The sequence below is a fragment of the Hemiscyllium ocellatum genome, chromosome 6, assembly GCF_020745735.1.
Source record: "Hemiscyllium ocellatum isolate sHemOce1 chromosome 6, sHemOce1.pat.X.cur, whole genome shotgun sequence".
NCBI classification, from domain to species: domain Eukaryota; kingdom Metazoa; phylum Chordata; class Chondrichthyes; order Orectolobiformes; family Hemiscylliidae; genus Hemiscyllium; species Hemiscyllium ocellatum.
This window is the reverse complement of record NC_083406.1, coordinates 18203598-18222299: the sequence shown is the minus strand read 5'-3', so window position 1 is coordinate 18222299 and position 18702 is coordinate 18203598. Positions and strand designations below refer to the sequence as shown.

Below are 18702 nucleotides of genomic sequence, written 5' to 3'. Positions count from 1 at the left end.
TGACCTCTTATCCATTCATACTGAATTCAAGTTCTTGCAAAGGTCAGCTGCTAGTTCCCTAACTTGCACCAAATCACATTCACCCAACACCCCTCTGTGCTTACTGACTAATGTACCAATTTGTGATCTGGAATGCCTCAACTCAAAGTTCTGCTCTCCTGGTGAAATCCTGGTCTGGTCTCATTGCTCTCTAGTTCTGTAATCACCTTCGGCCTGGCAACTTTCTGAGATAGCTACGATGCTTCAGTTCTGGTCTTCAGTATATTTCTGACTACTTGTGGTCCATCATTGAGAGGGCATATCTATGCCTGCCAAGGCCTTCAGCGCAAAGATTTTGCCTCAAAACCTACCTACTGACCTCTTCTTAAAATGCTCATTACAACCTCTTTTTGACCAAGCTTTTTGGTCAATTGTACTTGTGTCTTTGGCTCCATGTCAATTTTTGTCTCTGACAACATTTCTCTGAAGTGCCTTGGGTGATATACAAATACAAGGTGGTATATAAATACAAGATGCTATTGTCCACAGTACCTCAAAACAGTTAATGGTTGATACAAAGTAAAAAGGGTGAATCTACTTTAATGTGTGTTTTGGTGACATTGATAAAATCTGAACAAATAATTTCCTTGTTTGAAGACATTATTTCATTAAAATAATGTCTTTGAACTTGACATTGGATGAGTGTTCCACATATTACAAATGAAATGTTTGGGGCCCAGAGTTTCTCTTGTTTAAAATTTCAACAAAAAGTGATCACTGCACCATGGGGTGGTACTTTAACAAGCAGAGTTTACATTTGAGAAGTTCATGCATGGGTAGGCCATGTTAGTGTCTGAAAAGAAACATGATGTTGCTACACCAATTTGGTTTGTTTTAATTAGGTGTAACTGTAATCTTGTGATTTCTGATTACAATGTTAAATATTTTCTGTTATAATTCTAACTCTTTATTTAATGCACACTTCCTGAGCAGTGTAATACTACAACTATTGCCACTTCTGAAATTATCCAAGTCTTTCCAAATATATTTTTAAATAAAAAGGAGCGACTGATCATATGTATGAATTAATATGGCACTTTCTTAAATTGACAGTTTGTGATTTGAGTCTTTATGAAATCTAAAACTATGATTTTATGTAATGCTGTATGTGAATAAATTTTAATTGTACAGGGTACCATGTATTGCTGTTAAATTGACTTCCCAGTGGGACCTTCTCCTCTGTTCATCTGAAGCTAAGGCAGTAGATTGATGCAAAAAATAATTAAGCTATTAAAATAAAAACTGGTGGTTGTTAGCCAAATCAAACTCTTTAAAGACTATTTGAACTCTTATTAGCTTAATTTGTACATTAACATGGTGCAAGATGCACAGAACCAAGGTTTAAAAATCATTCTAGCCTATAATTGAAAATTATATTTTTGTGAACAACCTTTGTTTTGCAAGGATGTTAAGTGACAGAGCACTAATAGTGAAGTTGAAATACAAATCAATGATAGTCTAATTTATTGGCAGACTAGGCCTGAGAAATTGAATGGCCTCCCCTAGTTCCCGTTTTCAGAACTAACTGTGTAGAACGCTGAAGAAAAATAGTAGATGTCGTGTGCGCTTGCTGGTGATCCTCAAATAATCCAAAATCAAGAGTGATTAATGATTCTACAGTGCACAAGGAGATCACTAGTTTCTGCCTGACGGGCTTGTAATATGTTATTCACTTACAGTAAAGTATTTTTTAACCATCAGAAATTGCTTAATATTCTATTTGTCATATGGATTATTATTGCCTTGCGAGTGACAGCGATCGCATTACTATTCCTGGTGTACGTGGTTTTGCGTTTCCTAACATAATTTTGTTAAGGATCCTACCCAGAGTGTCTGAGGCCTTGGAACTCCCTATCACATGGAATGGTTGGGGCAAATAGATGCATTTTTGATGAAAGCTATTTGAGTACATGTAGTAGAAGGGGTCATTTTCTCACACAGAGGATGGTGCGTGTGTGGAATGAGCTGCCAGACGAAGTGGTAGAGGCAGGTACAATTCCAACAGTTAAAAGACATTTGGGCAGGTATATGAAGAGGAAAGATTGAGAAGGATGTGGGCCATAAGCAGGCAAATGGGACTAGTTCAGTTTGGGATGCCTGGTTGGCATGGACAAATTGGACGTAAGGGTCTATTTTGTGCCATATAACTCTATAAATGGAATACAAGTGAGGTATGAGAAGGCTTGTGTGGAGTATGAACACCAGCATGGACCAGTTGCTGGTGTAAGCTGTTTATCTAAATTCAGTGTAAGACTTTGTTTACTTTTCATGGATTTCCAATAGCAGAAAAAGTGCTTCCTATAAAATACTGCTATTTAATACGAGAGTGTAACTATGAAATGAATGGTCAAAATAATTCTTCAATCATTCTGTTCTCTGAATTAATTGAGAATTGCAATTTTGTTTTTTTTCGTGTGATGCCAAGATGCTTTTGGTCTTCAGAGAGTTGAGTGAAAATGAAATTAATCATTGAGATTTGTCTCTTCGGCTCATATGTTGAATTTGATTTGAATGTGGAAGACTTCACCAAAATTATAATGCAGATAATTGCAAGGTTCAAACATGGAAACATAATGATAAGAATTTTACAAGCATGGTTTCTGGCAAGATCACTTTATTAACTTATGATTTATTTTTTAAACAGAAGTCTTGTTCTCGTGTGGAGAGCATGATTTCTTTGTGAGCAAGCTCCTTTCAAGTTTGCAGGTCTGATGATGAAAGTGCGATTTCTTTCAATTTGTGCAATGTTTCAAAACATTCAGCAGATGATTGTTAATAAAATAAGACTCAAATTCAAGTGACACTTTAATAATTTAGTGCCTTTAATATATCCCTGTGATCCGAGTTTATTGACCACATCTATTTCATCTTTGAGAAATAAAATGTTCTTCATACTTTGGTCTGCAGGATTCCTGCTGCTACACAAGAACAGAAGAGCTGGGAACTGTCAGTACAGCTGGATGATGGGGTGCATTCTGTTACTGTCTCACGATCAGGGTCATCCTACAATGTAAGCTTGAAACAATATCTCTGCCTTTTAAATCTTTTGTTTGCTGTCAACTTTCTTTAAGTCTTCGGTAAACTAGGAACACAGATTATTGACCAAATTAAGCTATATGCATTATTTTTAGAGTCTGTTCACAAGCTGACCAATTCCCAATTTATATAGAGAAAGCCAGTTCTGGGGTTTTGCGTACTGTCAGCATAAGCTAAATCCAAGACTCTGTTGCTGTGATGTGGGCAAAAAAAGCCACTTCAGGCTCTACATATTATGAACACAACTTCCCACCTTCAAAGCTTATTTGGCAGCATTAGTTTAGTGGAATATGTAATGCTTATTGTTTAAATATTGTTAAAATGCAGAAGTGGTTATTTTAGTGACAGGATTTACGTCACTGTGGTCTCATGTTTAAGATTGTCATTGCTTGGTTGATTGACTAGGCATAAGTTGAGAAAGCTAATGTTTGGGACCTCTTTTAAGATGAGACTGGCTCACATGGATTTAATTAGTAGGTCATGTTGCCAACACGTCCATGTGCTGCTACAGATTTCTCATTTCAATCACCCATAACTAGAAATACCTCACTTCAAATAGGTCTCTTCAAAGGAGGTTTTAGGGTTCAGGATTTTACTGGTGGTTTGATGTCAGATTCCTTTTACTGAGAAAAGTCGTGTGTTTGTTCAACTGCTTTTATGGAGAAAACATCTTCTGTGTTTGGTTGTTGAATATCCTCCTATAATAACATGAGCTATCGGTCCCTTTTCTTCTTCTGTGGAACAGATCCCAAAGCATTAGAATGTAGGAGATGTACTGTAGCCCTGCATTAATCTGGTCACTCTGAATAACTTATTTATACAAGTCTTTTTTTAATAATCCTATATCTGCATTTGCAGAAAAACAATTCCATTGCACTCCAGTTGTTGCTTTGTTTTATGAAACTCAGATTACACTACTTGTATTTTTAAATTGTTAGATTGAATTATATCTTCAAAATCCTTACTTGTGCCTGTAACCTCTTACAATATAAGTTATTATTTTTTGTCTATGAATGAAAATGTGTCGTCCAAATGGAAAAGGAAGCCACAGAACATTGCCCCTGTGTAGTTGCGACATCCCAGTGGCCATGTATCCAGGGATTCAGCTGTGACTCAGTGGATAGCACTAAACTCCATTAAGTCCCTTACCAGAGACTTGGTCACGAAAATATTGGTTGGCATTTGCAGTGCAGTACTGAGGAAGTACCATCCTTGGATGAGATGTTGATCTAAGGCACCCTCAGGTAGATGTAAAATCTCCCATGGCACAAAAACAATAACATCTTACATTTACATATCATCTTCAACATGTTAAGATATTTTACATGAATTCCGCAGGGTGCTCCCGTTGCCTCCCATAGTCCAATGATGTGCAGGTTAGGGGGAATGGCCATGGTAAATTGTCTTTAGTGCCCAGAGATGTGTAAGTTAGGTAGATTAACCATAGTAAATTCAGTGTTACGGGATGGGATAGGGGCTGGGTCTGGGTGGGATGCACTTCAGAGGGTCAGTGCAGACTCAATGGGCCAAATAGTCTCTTTCCCCATTTATTCTGTGGTTTATTAAACAAGATTTGATACACAATCATTAGAGCCGGTGACCAAAAGCTGGTCATTGAGATTTTGTAAAAGAGGAGAATGAGAGGTGGAGCAGTATAGGAAGGGAGTTCGAGAGTTCTTGAAGAAGCCAGTCCTGGCCAATGCTTGTCCTTGAGCCAACATCACCAAAAATGTTAATTATAATGCTGTTAATGCAAATTGCTGCATTTCCTACAATGCAGCCATGACAACACCTCAAAGGACATAATGATCTGTAAAGTAGCATAGGCTATGTAAATGCAACCCTTTCTTTCTATAATGTACAGTGGTAAATTATTCTTTCTTCTCCCATATCCCCCGTAATCTTTCACCTGAGCCAGGTAATACATGGAGTTTGTTTTTCCAATGAAATTCTCTTCTACATCAGGAAAAGTTTGTTCAGGACCATTTATTCAGTTCTTTCTTGATAGTTACTTGATGGCATCCTGGGCTTGCCAGTGCCTTCAAGTGGTGGTTTCATCTTTGTGTTCACATCAGTCCATAACTTGTCCTTCTCTGTCTAATCTCTCTTCATCTTTGAGATCTCTGCACTACTCTAGTGTGCCTCTAACACATCCCTGATTTTAACAATCCTACCATTAATAGCATGCTGAATTGTCTTCTGAAGCCCGAATGTTTTGGAATTCCCTCTCTAAATGTGTCCTAAATGGCTTAGTGTCAGATTTGGTTTGGCAATGCTTCATTATCCCACTTTGGTACATTTCACTGCATTTAAAGGGTGATATAGGTATGAGTTGTAGTCTGTTGTTGTAGTAGTAAACTAATGAATGTCCGTAACCCTTTCCATGTAAATACTGGACTTGAGTTGTGTTGAAATTTCCAAATGCTCAGGATCAAGCATAAGATGCATTTTCAGAAAGCATTTTTTTATCAAATTGTATTGGAGAAGTTGGGACTGTGTTTATTGGACAGAAGGCTAAGGGGTGATAGACGTTTTGATAATCATGGGGGGGCTGACAGTGTAGATAGGGGGAAACTAATCTCTCTTATAAAAGGATTGAAAATGAAAGGAAAGAGATATGAAGCAACTTGTTAAAGAAGCATATGTGATGTGAAAAAAAGATTTTTAATACAGCGAGTTAGGGTATAGCATGCACTGCCAGGGAGTGTATTAGGGGCAGGTTCAGTTGAGGGACATCAGATGATCATTTAAATAGAAACAATGTACAAGGATGTGGGGGTATAGGCAGGAGCATGATAAGTCATGATGCTCCTTCAGAGATCTGGCACAGATATGAAGTGCTAAGCTTCATATAGCACGGACAATTCTGTGATTCTGGAAACGGTTGTTAATCTGGCTCTTCACTATCAGTATAGCAGCTGCCATCAGAAAAACACTGCTGCCACCCAGTGGTCCTCTAGAAGAAACTCAACCTCACTCAAGAAAGCAACAGCAACAGCATTAACAAAAGCACTGGCTTAGTCCATCAGACAGCTGGAAGTAGAGTGGGCCAGCCATTGAGGAGAATGAGTCAGTGTTCCTCTGGAGTTGAGCAGAGGTGATTTTATTGAAATGGGTAAAATTCTGAGGGGCTTGATGAGGCAAATGCTGAGAGATTATTTTCAGAGAATCTCAAGCAAGGGAACCCAGCATCCAATAAGAGGTATGGCCAATTAGAACTTGGCAGAGCAATTTTTAACATAATGAATTTTCTACCACAGAGGCTGTGGATGCTCAGTCCGTGTGTATATTTTGACTGAAATCATCAGATGTTTGGACACCAAGAGAATCAAGGGATGTGGGAATTGGGTAAAGTGGACCTCAGTTTGAAGATAAACCAATTTTATTGAACGGTAGAACAGACCAAAATGGCTAAATAGCCTACTCCTGCTCTTACATCCTGTCAAAGTTGGGCTGCTCTTAGGCTTGTGCTCCTCCACCTCATTACACTGTTGCTAGTATGTTAACTTCTGTTTCCAATTACTGACAGAATTGTGTAGGCTTTTGAATGAGATCTCAATTCCATGACCAAATGCAGCAAGACCTGGGCAAAATCTAGGCTTAAGCTAAAAAAGTGGCAAGTCATATTCACATCGCACAAATGCCAGGCAATGACTGTTTCCACTAAGAGACAATCTAACCATCATCCCTTGAGATTCAGTTGTGTGGTAATTACTGAATCCCTAACTGTCAATTATCAACATTAACTAGAAACTGAACTGAATTATGGCTATTCGTGGGTAGGAATCCTGCAGTGAGTAATTTATTCCCTAACTCCACAAAGTTTGTCGACTACACCACTAGTCTACAAGATACAAATCAAGAGTGTGGTGGGATACTCTCCACTTGCCTGGTTGAATTCAGGTCCACCAATACTCAAGAGGTTTTATGCCATCCAGGACAAAGCAACCAGCTTGATTGACACCACACCCACAAACCTCACTCCTTCCAATACAGCAATGTGACCATTTGTTATGATGGACTGCAGAAATTCATGAATGCTCCTTCCGAACCTATGATCACTTCCATCTAGAAAGACAAGGGCAGAAAATAAGTGGGAACACCATGACCTGCAAGTTCCCCGCCAAGCCACTCACCCTCTTGACTTGGAAATATCTTGCCATTCCTTCAGTGTCGCTGGGTCAAAATCCTGGAAATCCTTACCCAACATCATTTTAGGTCGACCTATAGCACAAGGACTACAGTGATTCAGGAAGGCAATATACTACCATCTTCAAGGGCAAGTTAGGATGGGCATTAAATGCTGGCCAAGCCAATGATGCCCATATCTTTGAGTGAACTACAGAAAAACCCTCAAAACTTGAAGACTTATCGATGTAGGTTTGCTCCCTGAGCTGGAAAGTGTTTTTGCCACCTTTTGTTGGCCTTTAAAACTTTTCCAAACCTCTGGTTTGCCACTAACCTTTATCACATTGTATTATTTTCTTTCAAGTTGATACCTTCTTTGGTTAACCATGGGTTATTTATCTCTTCTTAGAATCCTCCTTCCTCACTGGATATAACTTCACTGTGAGTCAAGGACTATATTTTCAAATGTCTACCATTGTTCCTCAATCATCATTTCTGCTAAACACTTTTCCCAGTCCACTCCAACTAATTCAGACCTCATCCCTATGGAATTACCACATTTGATTATCGTACATTTGTTTCTCACCCAAGCTTCTCACACTCCTACTGAATGCGAAATCCTACCATGTTGTGGTCACTGTTTCAAAGAGATCTCTTACACTGGGATCATTTATTAAACCTATCTCATTGCACATTACAAGATAGAAAATACTCTGATTGCTGGTTGGATCCATAACATATTGAACCTTGCAACTGACCCAAAAACGCTCTCTGCCAATTTGATTTTCCCAATCTGTGCGAAAATTAATGTCACCCACAATTAGTATACTTTTTTTTAACGTTCCCTCGTTATCTCATGATTTATTCTCACTCCTACAGTACAGCTGCTGTGAGGGTGCCTAAAAATTACGAGGTGAAAGTGAGGACTGCAGATGCTGTAGATCAGAGTCAAAATTAGAGTGGTGCTGGAAAAGCATTTCCTGATGAAGGGCTTTTGCCCGAAACGTCGATGTGCTCCTCGGATACTGCCTGAGCTGTTGTGCTTTTCTAATCTTGTCTAAAAATTGCTCCCACCAATGTCATCTTCCCCTTTTTTTAACCTCTAATGATATAGATTTAATATCATTTGATCCTAGATCATGTTATCATACTTATTCTGTCTCAGATTAACTATATTACTCCACCTTACTTTCCTGCTGTTCCTGTGTGACTTTTCACATGCCCCTCAATACCTAGTTCCCATTTTTGATTTCCTTATAACTATGTCTCCCCAATAACTATAAGATCATATCTGTTAACCTCTATTAGTCCATTACTTAGTTATTTTGTTCCAAAACTATGTTCATTTCAGTTAAGCGACATTAATTTTGTCCTTTTTTAAACCATTTTGTTCCCCTTTGTTTACTTGCTGCTGTTGTTTTATGCTTGTATATACTGTCCCTCCTGTCACGCTGTGTTAGTTGTGTAGCTAGAACAAATCCTTTCTACTCTCGTCCTGCTGCCATCTGAAACCCATTTCTCCCACACCAATTTTTTAAGCTATGTGTTTAACTCTTTAACTTTATTTACTCTGTGTCAGTTTGCCCATTGCTTAGGTAGTAGGCCAGAGATTGTTACCTTGGAAGTTCAGCGTTTTAGTTTAGCTTTTAAATGTACAAAATTTTGCAGCAGAATCTTCTTTCCTGTCCTATCAATGTTTTTAGCACCAGTATGGTCGATGAAACTGGAATCTCCCTCTCTTCCCCTTCTCCTCCAAGATTCTCTTGGGAGTTATCCTTAAACCTAGTACTAGCCAAGCAATATAACCTTCATGACTGCAGAGAACACCATCTATTCCATAATTATAGCCTCCTGACCATTGCTACATTCCTATTTCCTCTCTCCTCTTGAATGTCTCCATGTACCATGGTGCTCGGTCAGTTCATAACTGTGGAATAGTTGCCATAATAAGGTTCCTAATGAGTTGCCTCTTGGGTCCCCATACCTGCCTCACCTACAATCACACTCCTGTACTTGATCACAGACCAAGTTTGAATAACCTAATTTAAGGGATGTGATTGTCTCCTGGAGAAACGAGTCCAAGTAACTCTTCCCCTCCCTAATGCAATGCAATGTCTGCAGCTCAGACTCTAACTACTGAACCCAGATGTGAAGTTGCGCAAACTGTAAACATTTGGGCATCCAGTATCTCCCACATGTTGCAGCTGTAATGCATCACCCAACCTACCATCTCTATCATATTTTGTTTAAATTAAGTATTAAATTAATCTAGTATCTCAGCTCTTTAGTCGAAAAATCCGTATTCTTGATTTTTTCCTTTTTTTATTCACTTGTATCGATCTAACACCAAACAAGCTACCTTTAAGAAAAAGAGCGAGAAAAGGCTGTATTACAGAACTTTGATGTGAACTATTATATTAATGTCAGTCAATTTTATACTCCGTATAACGATCAGATTCAAGTTTAAACTTTATTAAGTTAAGGGTAAGGTAAAGTCATGTTAGTATAGTTTCCTTTGTTTGTCTAATGAAAGTTCTTCCTGGGACAGCAAAGCCACTGTCAAGGCATAAAGGATCTTTAAAATGCAGCAGCAATTTGAGCCACACTTGCTTCCTGGTGCAAGTTCTGTCCCTACAGAAGCAACTCTTTATTTCTGCCTTTCTGTTTTGTATCAAAATACTCCAGATCTTGCCACCCCATGAAGTGCCTTGGGGTGATTTAACATGATAAATGCATCAATTAATGAAAGTTGTCACTAATAGTAGAGTATACAAAAATCTCTCTCATTCTTACAAGTGAGGTGGTCTTCCAAGTTTCCCTTGCTTCATAGAGAAGGATCAGGAGGGCTTGTTGATTGAGGACCTGATTGGATTTGACTGTGAGATATCCCAGCAGCACTCATTGAAAGCTCACGCGTGCTAGTGGTCACTTTGAGGTGTCCAAAAGTAGCCAGCCCCTGTGGAATCTTAAGCCATTGGTGGGGCTGAGAGTCAACATTCTCGAGACAGTCAAGAAGAAATTTAAACCCAGGCTTGTCCTGCTGTGCAAGTACCATCTTGTATTAAATCTCAGTAAATTTCATGATAGAATCTATTCAACTGCCAGCTTCCTAATGTGCAGCAGCTGCAAGATTGCCCACATTAAAAGCTTCAGTGTTTCTTGTGAAAAGAGATATTCTTGCATTGCAGCGTTTACTATTCATTTTCAAAATTTGTTACACATTACTGCTGAAGTCTTCAAATTAAATGCTGAAAATTCTGATACTGTTGAAACATTTTGCAATCGTTCCCAGTTATATGCAAAGAACAGAACAATTTTTTGAGAGGAGTATTCTACATGATTAAAATGAAAGTATTAATTATGCTGTAATTATTGATGCAGTGAAGAAATGCTTCTGTAATCCTTGGAGAGTTGAATTATTATACACAAGCCCCAATGCACAGGTTGAAATGTGTCACAAGAATTTACATTCAGCACTTGTTAAATAGCAGTAAATGTAGCATATCAAGGTAGGTGTAAAAGTCGGATGACTATTTGTTACTTATTTTAAATTGCTTGAAACCTTCGTAACCAGAAACAGCTGTTCTGAGGTCCATTGCTGGTCCCCAGGGATAACCTCAAGACTATGTTGTTGGGCCCTGTCTTTTATGGCAGTAGTAATAAACATGACAGGCTGTTGGGTTACCATCTGTTTAAAATGGCTACTGCTTTGTTCACAGTCGTGGATTCGGGATCTGTTTTCTGTCTGTCTTCCCTGTAACAGTCTTACTTGATGTCACAACAGGTGGAGGTTGATGGAAAGACGCTAAATGTGACCAGTGAATGGAACCTTGCTTCACCCTTGTTACCTGTCACCATTGACGATACTCAAAGGATCGTTCAGGTATATTTAACTATAGTCAACTTATTTGATATTTTTTAAAAAGAGATTATTCTGCATGAGCTACTTTTGAAATGGGCCACTCCAGAATAAGGCAGCTGAAGAGTGAACACTTCATGTTACAGTAAATTTTCCTGTTGTGCAGTAGGAGAGGACAAAAGGGAGATGAATCTTTTTCACAAACTAATAATTGTTTGTGTTAATATTTCAACTAGAGTGTGTTTTAATAGTTTCAAAAATATAATTAGTACAGTGATAAATTTTACCTTTCCATGCCAGTAATCTTCCCTCAGCTAGCATCGAAAATACATTACCTGGCCATTATCACTTGGCTTTTTGTGAGAGCTTTCTGTGTGCAAATTGGCTGCCATATTTCCTACATTACGTTACCGACTAGATTTCTTTTTATTGTTAGATGCCTGGGAATGCCCCCATGCCAAAAAAGGTTGTAAAAATATCTTTCCTTGTGAACAAAAAGGTGCATTCACTGCATTTTGGAAAATGCAAATTGTTGAAAACTGTGTCATATTTCCCTCTGTAAGAAGTTCCTTCTGAAATGTTAAGCTGATTGAGAAAATAAGTGAGAAGTTTTCTTAAACTTTCTGCGCATAGCAGAAATATGATACATATGTTCGAAAATTGAATTGGGCATCCACAGCTCCAGTAATACAAAAGAGAGATGGTCTTTTAACAAAAAGTTCACCAATTCTTGCTTCCCTAACACAGTTTTAAAAGCAGTTTAACCTTATTCTACTGTTATGGTTATAAAAACAAGTATTTCTATTAATGACCTCTTTGACTTCACTAAAATGTTGAAGTTGGATGTGCATTATTTTCAGTCACGCATGAGAATTTAAAAACACTATTTAATTTTTTTAAAAATGGAAAATGACTTCAAAATACTTTAGCCAAATAGTTAATTACATCAAGATTTTTAGAAAAATAATGCTGTAAATAGCTAGAATTAGTTTGTTTATGGTCTTGGTAACTTTATGGAACATTTGGAAGGGAATTTGAGTCTAATTATATTCAGGCATGATGTAGTAGTCTAGGAAGGTAAGTTGTATTTGTGGCCATGATTATTTTAACTCTGAATTGCTCCTCTTGGGAGAGAAATGATCTTGGAAATAACGCGGCAGCTGCTGATTCCCTTGGAAATTGACTTTCTGAAATTGGTAAGCAGTATTCTGTGAGAACCATGTGGATCCTTGATGTTCTGGAGACTTTCTTTGATTTCTATCCACAAGAGGTGGGGTGTTAGTGAATTTGAAAACTACAGCTTTGAGTTGTCATTAAGCAGCCAATCACACCCTCTTGGAGACAGTGCAATCAGTAAGGGACAAGCTGTCTTTTGAGGAATATGTCATGTATTAGTATGGTCTTAAATTTGGGTGAACCACACTATGACTGTTTTCATTGATTTGTATAAGGCTGAATGCTTCAGACAACCTTCAAAATCTTATAAGATCAAGTAAAAGAAGCAAAAGAATCAATTTCATGTAAGAAAACTGATAGAGTCATACAGTCACATAGCATGAAACAGACCCTTCAGTCTAACCAGTTCAGATCAATTCTAAATAAACCAGTCCCACTTGCCTGCTTTTGGTCCATATTCCTCCAAACCTTTCCTATTCATGTACTTAACTTAGTGTCTTTTCAATGTTTTAACTGTACTCCCATCCACTACTTCCTCAGGAAGTTCATTACGTACACGAGCCACCCTCTTTAAAAAGAATTTGCATTTCATATCTTTTTATCTCTTCTCACCTTAAAAATATACCCCCTAGTCTTGAAATCCCCCATTCTAGGGAGAAGACACCTATCATTAATCCTATCTATACTCTTCATGTACAAGGTCCCCTCTCAACCTCCTATGCTCCAGTGAAGAATGTCGCAGCCTATCCAGCCTTCTTTATAACTCAAACCTTCCATACCCGGCAACATCCAATTGCTCTAAACCCTCTCTAGTTTAATAATATCCTGACTATAACTGGGCAATCAGAACTGGACACAGACAAAGTTATCCATTACGTTCAGTGTTTCTGTCAAGAATGTCATAAGGTAGATGACCTTAGGATTTCAGCATGTTTTTTGTTTCCTACATATCAATTGATTTCACCGTTTCCTAAGCCAAGCACTTCTTAATCACTTTCATACATCCCCAAATATGCAGCAAGGAGACAATTTCCATCGCCATAAGATAACAAAAATAGGCAAAACATCTTTTAACATTGGTGTGCAAGGACACCATTTGCTGACAAGACAAATTTTGAATTAAAAAGACCTAATCTACCCAAAGTATGGAAAATCTTCCACTATGGATGTCTTGTGCATTAACATTGAACTGACTGGTTGGAAATGCAGATTTGCAGAGGATCTCATGAAAGATAGATGCAGGAGGAAGTGATTGGCATTTATTTAGCTTTTGACTTTGTTCTTCCTTGTTTTTACAACATTTCCCTTCATATACTTTTCTCCTAAGTAAATATCTATTTCTCTTTGAAAGGCCTCAATTGATTTTGGATCAAAGGCCTTTTTGGAGAAACATGTAAATGTGGTGAGAGCAGCCGAAGAAAAACTAAGAGTGCTGGCATGAAATTGCAGGGGCTGTAGAATACCGTCTGAATTGTTGGAGAAACTGGAGAGAGAAAAGCCAGAGCATCAGTTGGATTTAGCTGAAGCCCTGTGTTTTCTATACGTAACCATATGATAAATGTAAGGTGGAAGCAGTGCTTTTTATATACAGTCTGCCGATTCCCTTTGGAAAAACATTATGGAGATGAAAACCCTCCCTGTGATTTAAAATTCTAATTTCTTTCATAAAGTGAAAGATTTCAATCTGGCCTTCCTGCATTTCTATTGCTGTTCTCTCCATTACTGGCCTCTTCTACCTCACACTTTCTGCCTCCTCTACCTGTTAATTCTCTCTTTTGCTCCCTCTCCTACAGTACATTTGGGCCATCATGCCTCTGCTAGCTCTCTGAACGAGCATCAAATTAGTCCCATTTGTTCATCCCTTTTTGAAAGTTACGACTGAATGTTTCCACTGCAGTTCATTCCAGATCTCAAAAGCTTATTGTAAAATTATTTCTCTGCATCACCTCATTTTTTTACCAATTGCCTTAAATCAATGTCCTCTAGTTGCTGACCCACTTGTCACTGAAAAGAGTTTATTCTTATTTTCTCAATTAAAACTCTTCACAATTCCAAGCACCTCTGTTAAGCCTTCCTGTGGTAAACAAGGACTGGAAGAAGACATGGTGTACAGACACAATGGGCTGAAGGTCCTCCTTCTGCCCCATATGTTTTTAAAAACCACCCGAAAGACACTGAGATTGGATGAAACCATTTCCTGCTCGCCAGATGTTGGCAGAGTGGGAAGGAGCACAGATGTAGTCAGCTGCAGCAGGGGCTCATGGGAATAGCTTTCTGGTAACTTAGGGTGGGTACTAAACGAAACTAGGAAGGAGACGGCAGAGACACTGATATCTATCCATCAACTTTCAACAGAAAAGGCTCAGTGCCAGATGACTGGGAAATAGCAAAACAACTCCTGTTTTGTAGACGGGAAATAGAACCAGCCCAGATAATTGTAAATATATTAGCTGAATGTCAACGGTAGGAAAAAGTACTGAGGCTCTTCATTAAAGCATTGAATGTGGTGATGGGTGAGGACAATGCTTCAATGTAGATGAGTAAACTCAGTGCACGCTGGGGATGTAAACTGGACCTTTACAGGTGTGCGTGACTATTTAAGCATGCTAACCTTTTAGCGATGGATAAAACACAATTAAGTTTGCTATGGTGTATTCTGTTATTTGATTGAAGCCGTGTGATTCCAATTCCATTTTAAAATGAGTCCTTATTTTAATAACAAATAAAATCCGAATTGGAAAAGAGTTGGATATCATGTTTTCGTTATTGTTCTTGCTCTGTATGAGTCTTCTCAAAAAGTGTACAATTTAATTTTGTCTGCAACAATTGTAACTCGCCTAATTCAGAATAGCAAATGAACGTGTACAAAGCCTTGAAACATTATGAAACACTGCTGTGTGAATGGTACCTTTGTTTTCTTTGACGCCTTGTTACCTTTGCTCATCCTTCACTGCGATAATGGTACAGTGGAGGCAGTAGGGTTCATGCTGATTGGACCCTTGCTGAATTTTGCATTGAAAAGGTCATTGACACCCAACTAAGTGGAACTAATTGCAGACGGCAAAGAGACAAAAAAAATGGGTGCAGCGTCACATGAAACCCTCTTCATTCAAAGAGAACCACAGGATAACCTGGTCTGAGAAAAAAGTAGAATTAAGGTTTTTGAACACATTCAGGCCTCAAGAGTGCGGACTTTATGCTGCCAATCTATATCTCTATGTTTTCCTGTCTAGACGGTCTATTTTACCTCACTTACGCAAATTAACTCAATTGCGAATTACTATAGCCAAACCATGAGTAACTTGCACCCTGGATTACTTTCAGGTGGTGCAGTTTTTTTCCTGCTCTGTCCAGGTCATCTTGTGCCACCTTCAGTAGTGCCACTTTCAACCAGCTACTCAAAGCTGCAGATGTGGGATCTAGAGATGACTTCCCTTTACATACCTTCCTTTCCCTTTCCCCACACTACTTTAGCAAGAATCATCCAGCTTGATTCTAGCAATGGTTGACCAAAACCAATATTCTATCACTTCACCTACCATTGCACCCCAGATCTTATTTACCTGGACATGTTGGGTTATATCCATCTCTAACCTCAATAAGATTAAACAAAATAAAACAACAAGGAGATAGTCTATCCACACTGTACACAGTTGGGCCTTTGTGAATTCTTCCTCCCTTATAACGTTCCTCCTCCTCTTGCCCTTTTACACTGTCTCTTTTCTTTCCTTTCACTATCTTTCTCCCTCTTGCTCTTCTTTTTTGGCTCCCTTTTCTCCCCTCTATCACAAGCATTGCCTGTGAATGTCCTGAGAATTAACAATTTTGGTCTTTAAAGTGCCTACAGCATATGGATCTCCTTCGAGACGGAGGTGTTGCTCAGCTCCTGCCTCCTGTGCGTAGATAAGCTTCCGACACATTGGGGATCTGGTGTGCTGCGAGTGAAATTCCACAGCCTTTTGGAAATGTCCATAATTATCTGAATTGGCTTCCTGCTGTTAATGGACAGTTGTCATCACTGCTCTAAAACTGCTTCTGGTAGAATTACAAGAAGGTGGGAACCAATCCAAAATATTTTTGCCATCTTTCAGGCTCTCCCACTTGCTTCCAAATGATTTTTCAAGGTGCTAAGAAAATCCCTCCCATGCAAAAAAACCCCAAATATTGTTGAGAAATTTGATATCTTTCTAATATAAGCTTGCCTGTTTATCCCAATCTACATGAAAGTTGAAAATCCTACGTTTAAACCACTCTACCTTTAAACACGTGTCTGTCCAATCTCTGCATTAATAATTTGACCACTTCACAGCTGCTACCTTGGAGCATATACATAACTCCCACAATAATGTGAAATTGGAACAGAAGAGCTTCTTTCTGATTATCCTTTGGTGAAGAGCCTTGGCAGGTTCTTCCATGCAGAAAGCACAATATAATTGGAAGTTGTTCTCACTGTGACACAGGAACATGGGACTAGACGAATCAGTTCATCTGCCATTCAGTTAAATCTGAGCTGATGTGTACCTTAGCTCCATGTCCTATTGTGTCTTGTCTAATACACATCTACCGTGCTTTGTGTGAGGAGATGTCTCCCATCTTCTCTCCTGAGTGACCTGACTCTGATTTTAAAACTATTTTCATTTGTGTAAGATGACACTATCAGTAAGAAAGGATTTTCTCCATATAAAATTTCTTCAACCTAAAGTTTCCTTCCAAAATCCTATAAGTATTTCACTCAAATCCTCCTTTAACCTCCTTTGGATTGGAAGCAAAGAAAAGAAGATTCTTAATGTGAATTCCTAAGATGAAGGGCTTTTGCAATGAAGAAAGATTGAACAGGTCGGCACTTTACTCTTTGGACTTCATAAAAATGAAGAAAGTCATCTTATTAAAATATAAGATTCTGAGGGGGGCTTGATGAAGTCTGAGAGGGCTTTCCCCTTATGGGGGAATTTAGAATTAAGAAATATTGTTTAACCATGAACAAGGATTTATACTGTTTAAGGCAGATGAGGAGGAGTTTTATTTTTCCGTGAGAGGCTTGACTTTTGAATTCTCTTCTCCAGAGAACAGTGGAGGCTGTGTCGAATATATTCAAGATATATTCGTTGAATTGGATTTTTGATTGTCAAGAGTTTTGAGGGGCAGGCAGGAAAGTTGAGTAAAGTCTATAATCAAGTCAACCATGATCTTATTGAATGGCTGAACAGGCTCCATGGGCTGATTGGCCTCATGCTCACTATTGCAGAGCATTCAAGCCTAGGTTGAGGCACACAGAAGGCTAAGTCAGATTTTAACAGATTTTTCAAAAGTGCTCTGCAAAATATTTTGAAAAGCTAGAGACATTTTTTTAAAGAGTTAGCTGGGAGATCCAATTTTTTTGATGCAATGTTAGGGCAGCAAAATAACATTTTTCCTCTTTGTAAATATTAAGGTCAGATTGCTTTTGTTTTGATTAATATTCTTGTCTTGTAATAAACTTTCAGGACGTTATGGTTAATGTTTAACGGATATTTCTGCGAGAAAATCTGGATAACAACTTGACTGCATCATGCTAATTAAGAGCATATTTATGAAAGAAATGCTTTGAATTGAATCGCATTCTTCAGGGAGTCTTTTTAAATGGTCTATAAAATTGACTGTAAAATAAAATGAGGATGAAAATATTTTGACCATGTAGTCTGTTGTTTATTCCTTAAGTGACCAAACTTTGTTAATTTATGTTGGCACAGTATACAATGCATCTTGAACAAACTGCCACTTTGTTCTATTCTGCATTTTTCCATAATCCAATGTTTATGTTGAGTTGTGGGAAATGATAGCTATTCCTGCTTCCTCCACTGAAGTAGTCTGTAAGTCGTGAATTGAAATAAATCTCCCATGGTTCATTTATTTGTTTTGCTGGAGAAAGTTTTCACAGAAGTGTAAAAGATTGTAAAGCATCATTTTCATTATACTTGCTGTTATGCACTTGTTTCAGAGGAGAGTAGTTTCAGAGGGGCCTTAGTTACTGCAAGGTTTTTGCTAGTACACAGTGATATTTGGAGAGCTACAACACAACAGCATATGATTCTCAGCCAGTCAGCAAGAGCTCCCTGACCGTATTGACCCTCTCTTCCACCCAGTGCTTCCACAGCACCTAGTAACTGCTGTTGCTTTCCTGGTTAAAGCCATAGAGTCATTATAGTATCGAGAAACACAATTCAGCCATCAAATATGGCAACTGTCTGTAGACCAGTCTGTCCTGTTACCCCATACTATCCCTGTATCCATCCAAGTTTGCTTCCCTCAAATGTCCATTTCCTTTTGAAAACATTGAAATTTCTGCTTCCATTACCCTTACAGGCATCAAGTGTCACCATTATTTATTTTGTAAAATAATTCTTCTGGACACCCGCTTTATATCTCTAGCCCAAATCCTAAACTCTACATCGCTAGTTCTTTTACTATTAGTAAAGAGGGCAACT

At 38.4% G+C, this 18702-nt stretch overlaps 1 protein-coding gene across 2 annotated transcripts in view; it reads left to right on the top strand.

Annotated features, from left to right (window-relative positions):
- Positions 1 to 18702, top strand: part of pcca (propionyl-CoA carboxylase subunit alpha) — a 386004-nt gene that overhangs the window by 244553 nt on the left and 122749 nt on the right. For both annotated transcript variants that reach the window (XM_060825847.1, XM_060825848.1), the window contains exons 19-20: positions 2947 to 3049; positions 10988 to 11086. In XM_060825847.1, coding sequence (XP_060681830.1) covers positions 2947 to 3049; positions 10988 to 11086 — 202 coding nt within the window. The remainder of the gene's footprint in view (positions 1 to 2946; positions 3050 to 10987; positions 11087 to 18702) is intronic.